This window comes from Eumetopias jubatus, unplaced genomic scaffold (genome assembly GCF_037043125.1).
Source record: "Eumetopias jubatus isolate StellerSeaLion01/CBP00866 unplaced genomic scaffold, mEumJub1_p1.0 scaffold_4, whole genome shotgun sequence".
Taxonomy (NCBI): domain Eukaryota; kingdom Metazoa; phylum Chordata; class Mammalia; order Carnivora; family Otariidae; genus Eumetopias; species Eumetopias jubatus.
The window spans coordinates 59802692-59819224 of record NW_028274810.1 but is presented as its reverse complement, the minus strand read 5'-3'; the positions used below and the strand labels follow the sequence as shown (position 1 = coordinate 59819224).

Here is a 16533-nt window from a genome sequence, read left to right as displayed (position 1 = left end):
TGGCTCAGTCAGTTAAGCGTCTGCCTTCAGCTCAGGTCATGATCTCAGGGTCCTGGGATCGAGCCCCGCATCAGGCTCCCTGCTCAGTGTGGAGCCTGCTTCTCCCTCTCCCTCTTGCCTCTGCCTGCCTCTCTGCCTACTTTGCGCTCTCTGTCGAATAAATAAAATCTTAAAAAAAAAAAAAAAATTGCATGGTCCAAGAAGATAAAATGTTACCTGTCGTTTTCTAGATAATAGGATTTATATATTTTTATGTTTCTGTTCTTTTAAAAATATTTTGAGATAAATCTATCATCAGAAAAAAACACTCAGTAACTATTATTTACAAAATTGTGCTCTCCAAAGTCTAAACTCTGAGGATTACCATCTTTGAGTTCCTCATGGTATGGCTTAGCTTAGTAAATATGGTTAACTACTGGCATGCAGGGGACCCAGATTTGAGAACAGAATTTTTAACAATTTCCATTATTTTCTGTCACCCAAATTAATCATTATTATAGGGAAATGTCAATCAAGGGAGCTAATTCATACCAACTTCTAGGATGTGTGCCCCATGTACAACGAGGAAAACATGTCAAAAGGAAGAGTACAAAAGTACCTTTTACAAAATTGCAGACTTTCTGTGCTTGGAAGGAAAAACAAAGTCATAAAATTTAGACCCGTGGATTACAGGTGAAGAGCCTGAGGTCCAGACAGATGATGTGATGTTATCACTGCCACAGAGCAAAGCTGATAACAAAATTAGGATGAGGATGAGGACTCAGGTTTCTGGATGTTTGGTCGGCAGCTCTTACCACCCCCAGTCCCAAATCCCAAAGGTAATTGTGTTCTAAGTTATGTTTCCTTGTTTATCCTAACTACATATAGAGTAATGCATTTTAGACCTGGAAGGTTGTTAGGAAGATAACTTAGACCTCATTTACATAAGAATTTAGGTTCAGAGGTCAACTTATATCCCCTACCCCCCACCCCCACCCCCAAGTCACAGGGTTGAGCCAAGAGGTAGGCCATCTAGACCTGGCTCACTGCTCCCTCAGACACTGCCATATTCTTCCATGGCTAATGATTACAACCAAAAAACGTAAAAATACAGAATCATATCCAGATAGGGTACAATAAAACTTATTAGTAGGAGTGCTTGGAGAATGGGTGTGACTCACAGAAATAAACTCAAATCTATCTGAGTAAATCAGGCAGCATGACTGCTAATTTTACTTGAAAATATATTTAAATGTAAATCATAATTTTAAGTTTTGTTGTTGTTTGAAGATGATGTAAATAAGGCCTTTCAGTGTCTCAGGTTCATATACCTAAAAACAAATTATAAATGTTTGTAATTCTCTAGAGCGGAGGTTGGAAGATAATGGCCAGCAACCCATTCTCTGTGAGGCTCATGAGGTAATAAGAATGGTTTTACATTTTTAAAGGACTGTAAAAAAATACAAAAAAGAATGTCTGATAGAGACAGTATGTGACCTGCAAAGCCTAAGTTTTTGACTAACTGTCCCTTTACATAAAAAGTTTTGCTTACTTCTGTTCTACATTTAGAAAGTCTATGAAACTGGACTAGATATACAATACGTCCTGGAAGGCTTTTTTGCTTTTAAAATTAAATCTCGGATTTAATATTTAAGCATTATTAAAATTTGCCTCTTTCTCCTGATAGCAGGTAGGAGGAAAAAAAAGTCTAGTTTGAGAGTTATGACTACCTGTGTTCCAATTAAATGAGGTTTTATCACACATACTAAGTGGACATAGAGTTGAAGCTAATTATTTTATGTATCCGAAATCCATATTAAATGTTTCAGCTAGCTGAGAAAATGGCACAGCCTGTAGTATTATTGCTGTAAAATAAAATGGAAACAAATATCTATAATTGAAAAACTGGCAATTTGATTCTCTCCATTGGTCTCTTCTCTCTGTTTAAGATTTTCTCCTTAGGCCTCCCCTGGCCTCCTACAGCGTGTTGTTAGATTTATTACACGACTAGTTCTCAACCATGTTCATTACCCCAGTGACCATCCATCCACATCTCATTTGCAACCATAAACAAAATCTCATCAAAAGACATGGAAAAAATGGAAGTGCTCCTAATGAGACACAGATGTGAGGTACCAAGAGTAGAATGACTAGTTTGGGGAGAAATAAATATTAGAGATATTGCATTTATCAACCTGAATACAACAAAAAAGCAGACAGCCCCTCAGTCTCCTACAGTGCTCACTGGCCAGGGAGGGACCGCAAACTGCAGCAGACCCTGCTTCACACCACACTCTGACAATCACTGTGTGAAAACAAGTGTCACAGGATTTATGTGGCAAAGTTCGGATTTTGTGAACTAGAGAAAAAATATTAAAGTTGTGCCACTATTAGCTAAATTACAATAATTTCAAGAAGGATCTACTGTGTCAAGATTAGAAGGTCTTCCTTTAAAATAATTACATTAACAATTCCTTTGGACCCACAGCACAGTTCTCTTCAGCCACTCCATTCTCTTGCTTGCTTTTATAATTGGAAAGGAATAAATTTTCTATTTGAGTTAAGAATTCTTCAGCAATGAAGCAATTAGTCACTTTGCTCAGAGTTTTCCTCAGACACTCCAAAAGCTAGTTGAAAACAAAAATTTCATATTTAAAATACACAAAAAGCATAAGAGGGTTTGCATTACTATCATTATTGTATCCCTTTCCAAATCTCACATTTTCTAATATGCAATTGAGAAACAGTCTTCTTAAACATGGTTGAAGATAAATTTATGATCAATAGTCATACAGCCAAAGTGTAGGAAGTCACTGTTGAGAAATAGTCATACAGCCAAAGTGTAGGAAGTCACTGTTGAGAAAGGAAGGCTAGTTCCTTTATGATTTTGTATGGAGAGACAAACCTAAGATTTTAAGTGTGATGCTTTCTACTTTGGACAAATTTGTGACTTTGCTTCTTTTTTTTTTTTAGTAGTTACATTTACAAAGTGAAATAATCCTGTAGAATAAAAATCTGTGTACATACACAGGACTCTACTATTTCAAAATTAGGATGCGAGATAGAGTCTGTTTCCCAAAAAATATGCATATTAATCTTCCAACAGAACAAAGAGAAAGTGGCTTTAACAGAAGGGGGTAAAAAATATTAAAAAAGAAACTTAGTATGTTTAAATGTTCTATTCTCAAATTGCTACCGAGAAAAAAAAAAAAGGTGCTGCCATACTGGTCTTTAACTGTTTATACTCATGGAAACAAGAAGTGAAATAAAAGAACTCAGGACTCTTATTTCCTACCAGAAAGTTAAATAAAATGACCACTTAAATGTAACTATTAGATTTATACTACTGTTTTTGAAAATGATCAACTGTTAAACCTAAATGGAAACACGGTGCTTCTGAATTTAATAAAATCAGAAAAATGTTCTCCACTGTGTATATTAATCTGCTAAAAAATTTCGCGGCCAACACAGACAAATTTATTCTAAAATAGTATTATTTCTATATGCAAGTGTGGGCAACAAAACGCATTACTAATGATCTCTTAGAAATTAATTTTTGAAAGAAAAAAGCAATAAAAAAATACACAGAAAATGTATCCACAAAGCATTTGGCATCATGGGAAAACACATCAGGATGAATAGCTTTAGAATCCATGAACAATAGAACCAATTAAAATGAAGCCAGCTTACTTTCTGCAAACAAGTCAGGTCAGAATCCCGGCGAAAGATTTTATCCATAGGGACACTGCTGTTGGAAGAAATATGAAGACAAACTGATGAAACAAATACCATAAACTAATCAGTTTTATAATAAACTGTCACTGATGCCATATATCATAATTTTGTATTTAACTTGGGTTTTCTCTAAAACCTAATTTAATGAGAAATACTGCAGATGTGCAACCATTTCAAAGCACAGTACATACCTATGGGATAACCGATATTTTTCTATTATCCATCTTGTCTTTTCAAACACTAATCCCCACTGAGGTTCTTCCAGCATCTGTTGTACTTCAAATTTGTAAGGTAAACCTAGAAAAGCATAAAGAAGCAGCCTGTCATCAACTATTTCTCAAATCCCCAATCTCCTTTTAATTACCTAAAATCCTCACCCCCCAACTTGGCAGACCAGCTGAACAGCACTTTAAACATAGTGGGCATTCATTAAATATTTACTGCCTGGCTGAACCTGGTCCATCAAGCACATTAATGCCAAGCAATTAATAATAATAAAGAAAAGTAAAAGTACCATTTACATGACAATTATATATATATATATATGTAAGGAACTGAGAGGCAGGGTGATTACATAATTTATATCCAAACCAGGAGACTTTCTGAGTGAAAGAGGGCATTGTTAAAGACTGTGCCAGAACCACGGGCTTAAACTGACACTTACCTATGCAAAACAAGACATATTCCATCCCAGTGATTTTTATTTTCACACAGATTAAGCTTGCAGCAATGCTATAAGGTAGGCAAGCATTATTCCTATTTAACAGACAAAGAAACTGAGGCTGAGACCAGTGAAACAACCTGTTTAGGCTGGTGAAGTGGAAGAGCCTGGGTTTTAAGCCCCAGCAGGTCGGCCTCGCTTCTGAGCCCACATTCACTTTACCACCCTGTAGGTGCTAATCTAACAACAGCCAGGGAATAGGATTAACTCTGGAGAAGCAGCAACTGCACTTCTCTGTCAAGCTAAACTCTGGAGGAAAGGAGCCCAAGGGGTGGATACCACGCACACAGCTACAAAGGAAAAATATCAAGGATGAGCCTACTTGGAAATTTTTCTTGTAACCTTCAAAATCCCCCCGTAACTTTATTTGTAACGTATTAAAAGAAAAGCTCAGCTGATTCATTACCAAAGGTCAATACCATAAAAATAACAGTAAAACTTACATAATGCTTACTACATGGCAGGCTTAAGGTGCTTTATATACGTAAGGCCACTTAAGTGAACTAGCTACCAGTATTGTCCCCCCATTTTTTGGGGGGGAGGGGATAAAGACATAACCTGCTCATCAGCATATATATAATTATGAAGAGGTAGAGCCAGGATCTGAACCCAGGCAGTCTGGCTCGAGTTTCTGTTATTAACTTTACAATATACTGCCTCTCAACTGGGTTTTTGTTAATATAAGGCTTTTCAAGTAAATACAATGCCAGCAAATCAGAAGGCATGAAAAAAATGAAAGGAAAAAACATCACGACTACACTTCCTTACAATATAAGCAAACTTTGTCAATATGTTCTAAAAAGGCCTTTACCCCCATTTTTTTCAGGTGGATTTTTTTTTCATTTTTTAATTCTCCTCCACTTCACTTTTTCCCTCCAAAAACTTAAGAAGAGTGACACATTACAGCACACAAGCTATTAAGCAAACTCCTTTTGGTGATATCAATAATTTACTTGATATGCTTGGATTACTTAATAAGCACAGACAACAGTATAATCACAACTACCTATTGAAGATCTATTATTTGCTAAGCACCTGACATATATTACCAGCAGTTTTTACAACTCGCCTATATGCAAGGTAGTAATTTTTATTAGAGAGCATGAGCGCACAAGCGGGGGGGGGGGCACGACAGAGGGAGAGGGAGAAGTAGACTCCCTGCTGAGTGTGGTGGTGATGACTCAGATCTCGATCCCAGGACCCTGAGATCATGACCTGAGCCAAAGTCAGATGCTTAACTGACTGAGCCGCCCAGGTGCCCCAGCAAGGTAGTAATTTTTTTTCTCATTTTATAGAGGTGGCAAAAGGGAATGAGAGAGGCTAAGTAATCTGCCCAAGGTAAAATAACCAATAAATGTCAGAGCTCGGGTCTGAATCCAGGCAAGCAACTCCTACTCTTAATGAAAGCCAAAAATAAGAATAAAGAATAATGCATTTTCAGTGTGTGCTGGTGGAAAACCATGAAAACACACACACGCACACATACACAAACTATACAGCTCTGTTTGGTATTAAGAATATTTTTCTAAGTTAAAAAATGGCACTAAAATCAGTACAAATTTCCTTTTGTACTGAATATTTTTAATCCATTAAAATATCAGAAGAAAACTAGTCACTAAGTATATTTCCTGACTAATACAAGTACAGAAAATGCTTATCCATTAGAGACATTTTAAAGGTAGAACTTGGGTATATACTTAACAGGAAAAAAGAAAGGACAGGCCAGGCCAGGCAAGGCAGAGAGAACCTAAGTTAAAAGTACAGTAACACAAGGCATCCCATGGTTTCTAAAAAACTTTAATTCTTGAACCAGAATGTTTCCAAGAAGAGCAAAGTGAAGAGCCTAGGACTAAGACCGAGTTAACAGTGTTAAGAGGAGCTTAGGAGACAACTCTGCCCAACAGAACTTTCTGCAATTATAATGTTGAATCCTGTGTGCTGTCCAATAGTAGCTTATGAGAGCGTCTAGTACTGTCCTCTCTCATCCTTTCAAGTGTTTCCTGCCCCGGACTGGGGTACTTTCTTCCTCACATGCACTCTGGTCTGTGTTTCTCGCAATACTAAATTTGTACCTTCGGCAAATCTCCAGAGTTGGGCTCTCCATGTACTTTTCTGCTCTCGGGTCCCCTGTCCCGAAAATTTAGTTGCATCTGTCTCTCTGTCACCTCAACTCAGGTTGCCAGCCTCTGGGTAGGGTTCTCCTCCTTGTGTCATACCTGGAAACTCTGTTAAGTTGGTAAGCAAGCTAGGGTAATTCAGGGCTCTCCTCATTTGTTTCCCGTCTCTCAGCAATCATATCCCCTCACTGCCTGACGTTACGACCTAAACACCATTGTCTTATACGTTTGTCCAGTTTTGTGGTTGTTTCAGGGAGGTCTTTGTTACTTCCTTTGGGCCAGAAGCAGAATTCTAGGAACTGAATTTTAAATTTCATTTAATTCTAATTAAATAGTCTTATGTAACTGGTAGCTACTGTATTCTCTGTATACTCTGATAGCATCAGAGTACAGGCTCACTCCCTAAATCTAGCAGACCGTGAGATTAAAAAGATGACTGAAATTGAGAATAAGTTAATTGTGATTACTCCTTTTGTAACTTTTTATAAAATTATATTGGGCTAAAGAATGTTGTATACAAATGCTATGTTCAAAATGGGCATTTTGAACTGAAATCAGTGTCAATACTATTCATTCAATAAAAACCAAGAGAGGGCTGACCACTTCCTAAGTGCAAGGCAATTGATTAGGTGTTGGTGGGGCTACACAGACAAAGACAGTTTGGACTCTCTGAGGTTCACATTTTAGTGAGACATGCTAAACAGATACATTAAAGGACAAAAGCACCATGAAGGCAGGAAACAAGTGTTGCAGGTGTACAAAGAACAGAGCAACTAACTGCAATGACATGGGGGTTAACGGTAGGGTCTTTACCAAAGAGATGGGATCTAAGTGACATCATGAGAAACAAAATTAATTTGTTAAACAAACATTCACTCAGTGCCTACTTTATGCCAGGTCTTGTGCTAGAGCCCGAGGACAGAAAAACAAATCTGGTATCACGTCTACCTTTAAGGAGCTCATGAGCTAATGGGGAAGAGTACAATGTGCAGTGACAGCATCAAGAGAGGACAGAGAATGAAAGCAGTGGTGGTAAGGACAGAGAAGAGAGAATAAATATCCTACGGATGTCACTGTTTCTTCCAGTCTTCTCCTTTCTGTACACACTCACCTCTTCCTTTCCCCTCCCTTCCCTAGTCTGCCACATCTATTCTCTGTCCAGCCAGAGCTGCCTGGACCACAAGTGAACATAATTCCCAAAGGAACCAAATCATATGATGGCCTAAGCCCAAGAAAGCACAGTCTTTCTTGGGACACAATGGAAACTAAGAGAAGGAAACCAGTCAGGCACTGTTAAGCCTAAAACTAAGAGGCCATGGAGAGCTGGTGACAGGGTGGTCATTTTTCATTTTTTTCCCCATTTGAACGCCATTGCAGAGAAAGTCAGTCTGCATTCACAAGAAATTTCCTGAGAACAGAGACTCTGTGTATTTTGCTTACAGGAGCATCTCTAATACAGGCATACCTCAGGTTATTATGCTTCATTTTACTGCACTTCATTTCACAGCTATTGTATTTTTCACAAACTGAAGGTCTGTGGCAACCCTATGGCCAAACAAGTCTAACAGCAACATTTTTCCAATAGCATTTGCTGACTTCGTGTCTCTGTGTCACATTTTGGCAATTCGTGCAATATTTAAAAATTTTCATTACTATTATATTTGTTATGGTGATTTGTAATTAGTGATTATGACTCGCTAAAGCTCAGATGATGGTTAGCATTTTTTAGCAAAAGTATTTTTTAACCATAGTACAGAGTAAACATAACTTTTATATACACTGGGAAACCAAAAAATTCATCTGACTAGCTTTACTGTGATATTTACGATACGGAACCAAACCTGCAATATCTCGGAGGTAGGCCTGTACTTAACATGGACATTGCTCGGCCCAAGCTTTTCTCCACGTTGTAACCCTTTTGCCCAGTGGCCATGGTAGCACAGTAGGGGCTTGAATCTAGAAGGACAGCACCACAGGGAAGGGGATGGCTGCACTACATGGTGTGCAAACACTGATCCCCAGTTGAGGGTACCACCTTCTCCATCACACAGTTTCACATAATTATAAATTCTCTGATATGTTAGATTCAAAGAAATGATGGCAGAAATCAGGCGAAGTTGTTTTTGTTGAAAACTTACGGTAAGAGCCATCTGAGCTAATTTCATCACTTATAACCAGGCAGGTAATCTGGGAATAAGGTAAAGGATTGCTCTGATTATAAGGACTAACAATCATTCCAATGAACTTTGCACCGCCTCTGGAGAAGTAACTCTACAATTAAAAGAAAAATATAATTAGTCTCAACTGCAGAAATTTAAAAATCAGTATTTACCCACACCAACATCTTAACACCTAATGGTTCGGGAAAAAGGAACACAAGGGTGTTAAAAACTTCACATCCAAAACAGCAACTGAATGAAATATGTATCATTCCACACTCTAAATTTTTTAGGCCAAAATGTGCTCAACCCAACCAGAAATGACCAGAAATGACCCTTTGTAAGGGTCATCACCTGGCCTCCAAAGTCTGTATTTGCCATGAACATGTTTACAAATTACTTTCACTAAGCTTCAGCTATAATCTTTATCAATATGGTAATAATTTGTTAACAGCTGCTGACAGCAAAAACATCCATCTATTTCACATGAACTGTTAGAATAAAACAAAACTTCGTTTTTCCCAGAGATGTAAAACAGACTGGTGCTGATTATTTCACTCGTACCCAGTCCCTACCGTAGTTGTTCCCATCAATTTTTTTTTGAAGATTTTATTTACTTGAGAGAGAGAGAGAGAGGGAGCTTGAGCAGGGGGCGCTGTTGAGGGGAAAGGAGAGAAAGAGGAAAAGAATCCCAAGCAGACTCCACGGTGAGCACAGAGCCCGATGCGGGGCTCATCTCACGACCCCGAGACCATGACCTGGGCCAAAATCAAGAGCCGGACACTTAACCGACTGAGCCACCCAGGCGCCCAGTTCCCATAAATTTTTAAAGGCCCTGGCAGTACTTATCACTGTTACGTGGACGGTTCGTCTGAACTAAACAAATAGCCGTTCTCCCAAATATTTAAATAAACACGTACTACTCTTGCGATCAGAAAAAATGCAAAGTCATTTCAAAACTCCAGATGTAAATAATATTAGAAATGCAATACTTTGCTAGAAATGTTAAAAATACACTTATTTAATAGAAAGCAATGAAGGAGGAGAAAAAGTACAATTATTTACACACAACATACACACATAAGACCTAGAAGCCCACCTGGTATTTGGCTTGAGTGTCAATATCCCGTAAGGAAGGATTTGGATCAAAGGCGGGATGAGAATGATACCATCCAATAACACTATAGCCTCTCACAGCCAAGGTCTCTGAGGCCTGTGTTTGTGAGACAGGATCCATCTCACACTGCAGTCCTGTACTCAGACTGTTACATGGCTCTGCTGCACAGACCTATAAAAGATTAATCCTTATATGGTCACACTGAAATTCTGTTAATTCTATTACTTAAAGTTTTAGTTCTTCATACGTAGATACAGAAACTTTTTTAAGCCAATGAAAGTACTTGACAGTATCACAAGCAGCTTTTAACTTGCAATGAATGACACTCTAAAAGTGCAATTGTATATAGGAACTCAGAATCCATTTTGCTACTCAAATAAGGCCATAATAATTGTTAGTTCTCCAAGTTAGCCCATATAATATCTCTGTGCAAACACAGTCTTCCAATGACTCCCATTATTTATGATAATAATTGCAACAGAGTGACGCACGCCAAGTTTCAACTATAGGGTAGGTGCATGTTTCCTGGCCTTTTAAAGTAGTTGTAGCTTTTTACTGGTGACGGCAATGAGGAGGCCTGGCTGGCAGTGCTCCCTCCTTCTTGATGGTAAAAGGAAACTGGTGCTCAATATACAGAATGCTAGTTTACTCCGGGGAATATCTAACCTACATTTGCATAGTCTCATTTATATCATGGGTAAAAGTCTGTATTTTAACTATATCCACTGAAATCTACAAAAACATTTGATATGGCAGCAGTACTAAATAATTAAAAAATTTTTTTAAAGGCGAGAACTTACTTCAACTATCTTATCAACTTCTGAGTATCTTCCTCCTAATAGACCAATCACTTCTGCCATAGAAACATGAGCATGCTAAAAAGAAATACAAAATAGACTTAGCCCAAACATACAAATCCATCTGATAAAAAAAATCAGAATAAAACTCACTTATCACACGAGAGTCATTTATAAGTACGGTAACTATGCTTTTCTAAAATAAAGTAGCATAGTAGAGGAATCAGATGCTAGGCTCAGTGCAAAGAAATTTAGAATTTCAGATTTATCTTCACTGCCAGCTGAGAAGCTTTGAACCAAACATTCATTGGTATTTTTAAATTTACAAAATGAAGATACCATTTGTTTTCCTTACTCAGGAAAGGTATCATATGGATATAATAGAAAAACACCCTAAACAGACACAACTATTGGAGGTCTCTAGAATTTAGTGCAAACAAGGAGCCTCCAAATTGTAGGAGTTGTGCATTGTTGCAGTTATCTAGAAGGCAGCAGACAAAGGATACCAGGAAATGAATATAGGGTTAATGATGATAAACAGTCTGCAAAACTCACATTAATTTATTTTCTCTAAAATATGGAAACATGCAATTGTTTGGCTTTTCTCCAAAAGAAAAGAGTTATTTTTAGATTCCTTGTAAAAGAGGATAGTTAAGATCCAAAATACACGTCTTCCATACTCTCTTAAGCCTGCAATAAAAATACACAAGAATAGAAATCAGAGTAAGTAAGCACAATAGATTATCCTTACCAAATCCATTATTAAAAGTGCTTCTGAAGCCACTTTCACCTGAAATGGCTCCTGAAATATAAAAAAAAAAAAATGGGGGAGCATAAAAATAGAGATTTGGTTCTTCCTCACTGGAATGTCCACCCTTTCCTCCTTCACATGTCACACCAAGTTCTCATCACCAACCAAGGCTCAGCACAAACCAGAGATTTTTAAAATATTATCATTTAAAATCCTAGCATGGAAAAATGCTCTTTCATTTCCCATCTGTATCATTCATTTGACCCTTAATGTACCTTGCCTTGTCCAATCTTTCATATATATATATATATATATATATATATATATATATGCCTTGCACACACAGAAAAAGAAATACTTCATGTCTGACAAGGGGGCATTATTTATGGCCATTCACTGATGCATAAATAGTACCTGCTTTTCTTCACTGAAAAAATTACAAGGTATCAGTTGGAAGGGATCAAATGAGCTGGAAAAGAAAAAAAAGTCATTTCTAATATAATCTCAATAACAAGATCAGGAAAATCACATTCATTTAAACTAGAAAACATGCATCAATAATCTAAACCCCAATTCTCAGAAAAATACTAAACTAGGAGAATTTCTTAAGGACATTCCATACAACCCTTCTGAAAGAAGCACTGTTTTTTTGGACTCAGTAAAAGATGGGAAATGACAGAACCTTTGAGAGAAAGTAATTCTGTTGCCTTAATTTCTTTTAACACCCAAAGAGAAGAACAATCATTATAAGTACCCACACACGTGTCCTACATTGAAAGCAGGTTTCAAAAAGTTTGAAGAAAATGTAACCAACTCCCTGACATGACATGGGTAAGAAAGTTCAAGAAAGAGGAAAGTTTCTCAAAAACACTTGTAAGTACCATATCAGCATAGTAGGCACTCAATAAATTTTTGCTGAATGAATAAACAAGAAGCAGTTCTGCTAAAGAAATTAATGTATATAAAAAGCTCTATGACAAACATATTTTAAAATGAAAGAGCTAAAAAAAAGGACAAAAAGAGGGGCACATAAGCAAGGGTAGAATACAAAAGCACGTTTAAATCTGAGAGAAATGTTAGAAAGGCTTTTACCAGTGAAGAACTGAGGTTTGAGAAAGATATTAAGAATGATTAATAAGGTTTTTTTAGGCTATGTTCAGAGAAAGAAAAAACCCAAACAAACAAGGAATATATTCATGTTAATAGGACTGGAAAACAGCAGGACTATTCAGTTCCTATTCTACCAGAGACTGTTAGTGCCAAAAGTCAGACACTGCGCATCCCAAGTGCCTAGAACAGTGCCTGATACATAACAAACATTCAGAAATATTTGTTGAATGAAGGGGAAAGATCCTCAAATAAAAAAGTGCTTCAACAACCTGAATAAAAAGAATAGAAAGTCAGTGTATGCATCCCAGAGCACTGAAGAAACATGATGTGAAACCCCAATGATCTTGTTGGAGGAACTGTACAGAATGGAAAAACTAGTAGAGGACTATGAATAGGCAATTATTGCAATGGCTTGTTTTCATTTTATTTTTTGAGAGAGAGAGAGAATGTAGGCATGTGTGAGCGGTGGAGGGAAGAACCCCAAGCAGGCTCCAAGCCCAGCACGAAGCCCAGTGTGGGGCTCCAATCCAGGGCTCGATCTCATGACCTGAGATCATGACCTGCCACCCAGGTGCCCTGGGCTTGTTTTCAAAACACACAAAAAAGCAGACTTTAGAAGCAGAGAAATTAGATGTAAATATTGGAAAAATCATGGAAAAGATTATTAAACAGGTGATCTTGAGCCTTTAGCAAGTGAAGAGGTGACTATTAAGAATAATAATAATGGATCTATGAAAATATAAGTCATGATAAGTAAATCTAAATTTCATTTCTGATACAAAGGATCTGCTAGAAACTAGGAGACTCATAAAGATTCAAATATATTCTATCTGAATATAAGCAAGATATCTGCTAAGATTTTTCTTCTGCAAAAGATGAAAAACCACAGGTGTTTTTGTAGCAATGTACAGCTGATTGCACAATGAGGTCTGAGGCTTACATGTATCTCATTTAAACATTTTAATCAGTGGTCAATGACAGAAGAGGTTAAGCTTATTGAAATGTTGATGATTCAAAGCTATGAAGGCTAATTGAGAAAAGTGGATCTGGATTCAGAAAGATCCTGACAAACTGGAACAAGGACCTGGAAATCACAATAAATATGTCTTACATTTAGATAAGGAGTCCTGGCTTAGGGATGACTATCTTTTTTACATAGTTTATCTCATTTAACTTACTCTCACAACAACTGTAAGTTTTTAATTTTTATTTTATAGAAGTGATACATAATGTAATGGTTAGCAGTATGGATTCTTAAACCTAACTGCCTGGATTTAAATCACAGTTTCGCCACTGACAAGCACGGGCAAGTTGCTTAAGCTCTTTGTGCCTCAGTTTCCTCACCTATAAAATGGGAATGATATTAACTACTGCATAGGGCAGTTATGTGGATTAAATAAGTTAATATACATGAAGTGCTTAAAATTTAGCTAACAGTGTTAGCTATTACAGTTACTATTTTATAAATGAGGACTGAAGGCTTAAGGCCTTATGTAACTTACCTGGGGACATACCCCTGTTTAAGCATCAGGGCTCTTTCCACTGAATATGACTTAGTGCCATTCCTAGATATCTTTTTTTTTTCATTCCTAGATATCTTGTTTTAAAAGGGACACTGACAAACTATAGTCTATTCAATGGGGCATCTGCAGAAAATAAGGGTCTAGAAAATCAAGACATTTAACTTACTTGGTGACCTTTACTACTACAGGTTATAAGTATCAGATTATTCAAAAACAAGAAACCTTGCTAAAAATCCGCACCAACTAAAGAAAGAACTAGTCATTTCAAGAGGTTATCTGTTTATAATGTCTAAGGAGTTGAATGACTACCTGTCATAATTAAGGCCCCTTTACAGCATATGTTGGATGCTATGATCACTAAACCCAAATAAATTTAAAACTTTTGCTCAAGGTCTTCCAAATTGATAATCAGTGAAATAAAAAATTTCAAGAATTTTAGTATTTTTCAACTTAATATGAATATAATGTTATATCAGATATTTTTTCCATTCATTTCCTAATCATTTGTGATAAATTAAAAAAATTATAGTTATATAACACTATACCTTTTTGTTGGTCTTGGTACTTTTGAGGATTTAACAGGTTTACATTTTTCCTCTTTTCTTCTTGCCAATTCCTCAGCAGAGAGATGCTAAAACATAAAACAGGTTGATCAAAGAGTCCATCAGCCACTGAGAGGCAGAATTAAAACAAAAACAACTCTTTAAACCATATTTAAAGGCATGTGAGAATGAGATCAACTATGTTGATGTAGATGTGGGTCTCCTTCTTTCTACTAACAAATTGAAATGCTGGATAATATATAAAAAAATTGTTCCAAAATCTACAGCCACACCAAGCTTAAAATTTATTCCTTCTCTTGTTTTGCCTATTTCAATTAATGGCACCAGTCACCCAGTTTCAAAAACTTCAGAATCACCTGAGTCCCTCCTCTTACTTATTCCCCATTTCTAGTCACCAAGTCCTACTGTGTGAAGAGTTTTCTTTCCCAACCAGGAGGCATGGCAACATAATGATAAAGAGCACAGATTCTGGAGATAGAATGCCTGGCTCTGCTACTTACTGGGTGACGACCCTGGCCAAGTTACTGAAGCTTTCTGTGCTTTAGTTTCTTACCTTTAACATGGGAACACAAGTAGTAATAACAACAATGTCCCGGTGTTATTGTGATGACTGATTTGATTAATGTTTATAAAACCCTGATAATAGTAAGTACAGAACACATCTTTCATCCCACTTCTATTAGCACTCTTATACTCTAGTCCAAATGAACTATGCATCTTTTCCAGAATATGTCTGGTATTTTTCCCCATCTGTACCTTTGTTTATGCCACTCCCTTAGCCTGGGATGCCCTCATGTACTAATTCTCCTGGCTAATCCTTTATGTCACAGATGAAATATCACATTTTCTGTGATACCTCCTCTAATCACAACCTTTGGGGAAGACCTGACATTTCTTAAGACCAATCTTATGGAACTTATCACAGGTCATCTTTCCTACTAGAAATTAAGTTCCTTCTAGGCAGAAACCAGGCATTAACTAATGTTGTACCTAGACTGGTGCTCAGGTGTAAGGTTGGGGACAGGGAATGGGGAAGAGAAAAAGAGAACATTTTTTTTTTTTTGGCACTGAAACCCAGGGGGAAAAGTAACATTTACTAATTGGTATATGCAAGGCTTATTAAGTGCCTAGTACTAGGACCTCCACACATTTTATCCTGTTTACTTCACTTAATTCTCACAACAATTCTTTGAGAGAGATATTACCCACACTCTACAGATAAAAATCTGAATTTTACTGAGGTTAAGAAACTGTTCAAGGTAACAAAACCAGTAAGCACCCATTCATACATTCTTTCCATTCTACTGCACTAGTTGTTCACAAATAGAATACACACACACACACACACATATTCATTGCCTATGTTTCTTTTTAGAACCAGTTTCTATTAGTAGAAATACTTTAATATTTGTAATTCAATTTATGTCTAACGTGTGGGACAATATTTTAAATGGTCTATCAGAACATCATTCTATAAATGTTTATTGAAATGAGTTAGGCATAGCAACTTCCTGGCACAATGGCAGATTATTCTTGAACTAGAGACCAGAATGCAGAGGTAGATAATTAAAATACAGAAAATTAATCAAACTCCTAGTTAAGTGTACCAATGCCTTTATTTTGTTATTTATTGGTGACTTCTAGACAAGCAAATTAACATGGGAAGGATACACACACACACCAACACAAACGAGTGTAATACATGTGGCATTAAAGATATACAAATATAATTGACAGAACAACTTTCACTAATGAGCTATTTGCAAAGATCAAAGTTACCTCAAAGGTTTGTCCTTCTAAGTCTTTTGCATCGCACCAATTTCCCCATGGGTCTCGGACCCTACGTCTCCTTGTGCGCTGGTGTAAGATTAAAATAAAGCAAAAGGTAATTAGGTTAACTTGAAGAAATCACAGCACATTAATATACAACACCAAAATGATATTTTTCTAAAAATCAGTTA

General features: G+C 36.9%; 1 protein-coding gene across 2 annotated transcripts in view; it reads right to left on the bottom strand.

Moving 5' to 3' along the window:
• Positions 1 to 980: 980 nt before the first annotated feature.
• MYSM1 (Myb like, SWIRM and MPN domains 1) overlaps positions 981 to 16533 on the bottom strand; it is a 38345-nt gene continuing 22792 nt past the window's right edge. The window contains exons 11-20 of one of the 2 annotated variants that reach the window (XM_028106834.2): positions 16352 to 16429; positions 14555 to 14640; positions 11791 to 11845; positions 11377 to 11427; positions 10629 to 10703; positions 9811 to 9999; positions 8691 to 8823; positions 3906 to 4011; positions 3670 to 3727; positions 981 to 2606 (exon numbers count right to left, since the gene is read on the bottom strand). In XM_028106834.2, the coding sequence (XP_027962635.2) occupies positions 2439 to 2606; positions 3670 to 3727; positions 3906 to 4011; positions 8691 to 8823; positions 9811 to 9999; positions 10629 to 10703; positions 11377 to 11427; positions 11791 to 11845; positions 14555 to 14640; positions 16352 to 16429 (999 nt within the window). In that variant the 3' untranslated portion in view covers positions 981 to 2438. The remainder of the gene's footprint in view (positions 2607 to 3669; positions 3728 to 3905; positions 4012 to 8690; positions 8824 to 9810; positions 10000 to 10628; positions 10704 to 11376; positions 11428 to 11790; positions 11846 to 14554; positions 14641 to 16351; positions 16430 to 16533) is intronic. The other variant, XM_028106835.2, reaches the window with a different exon arrangement.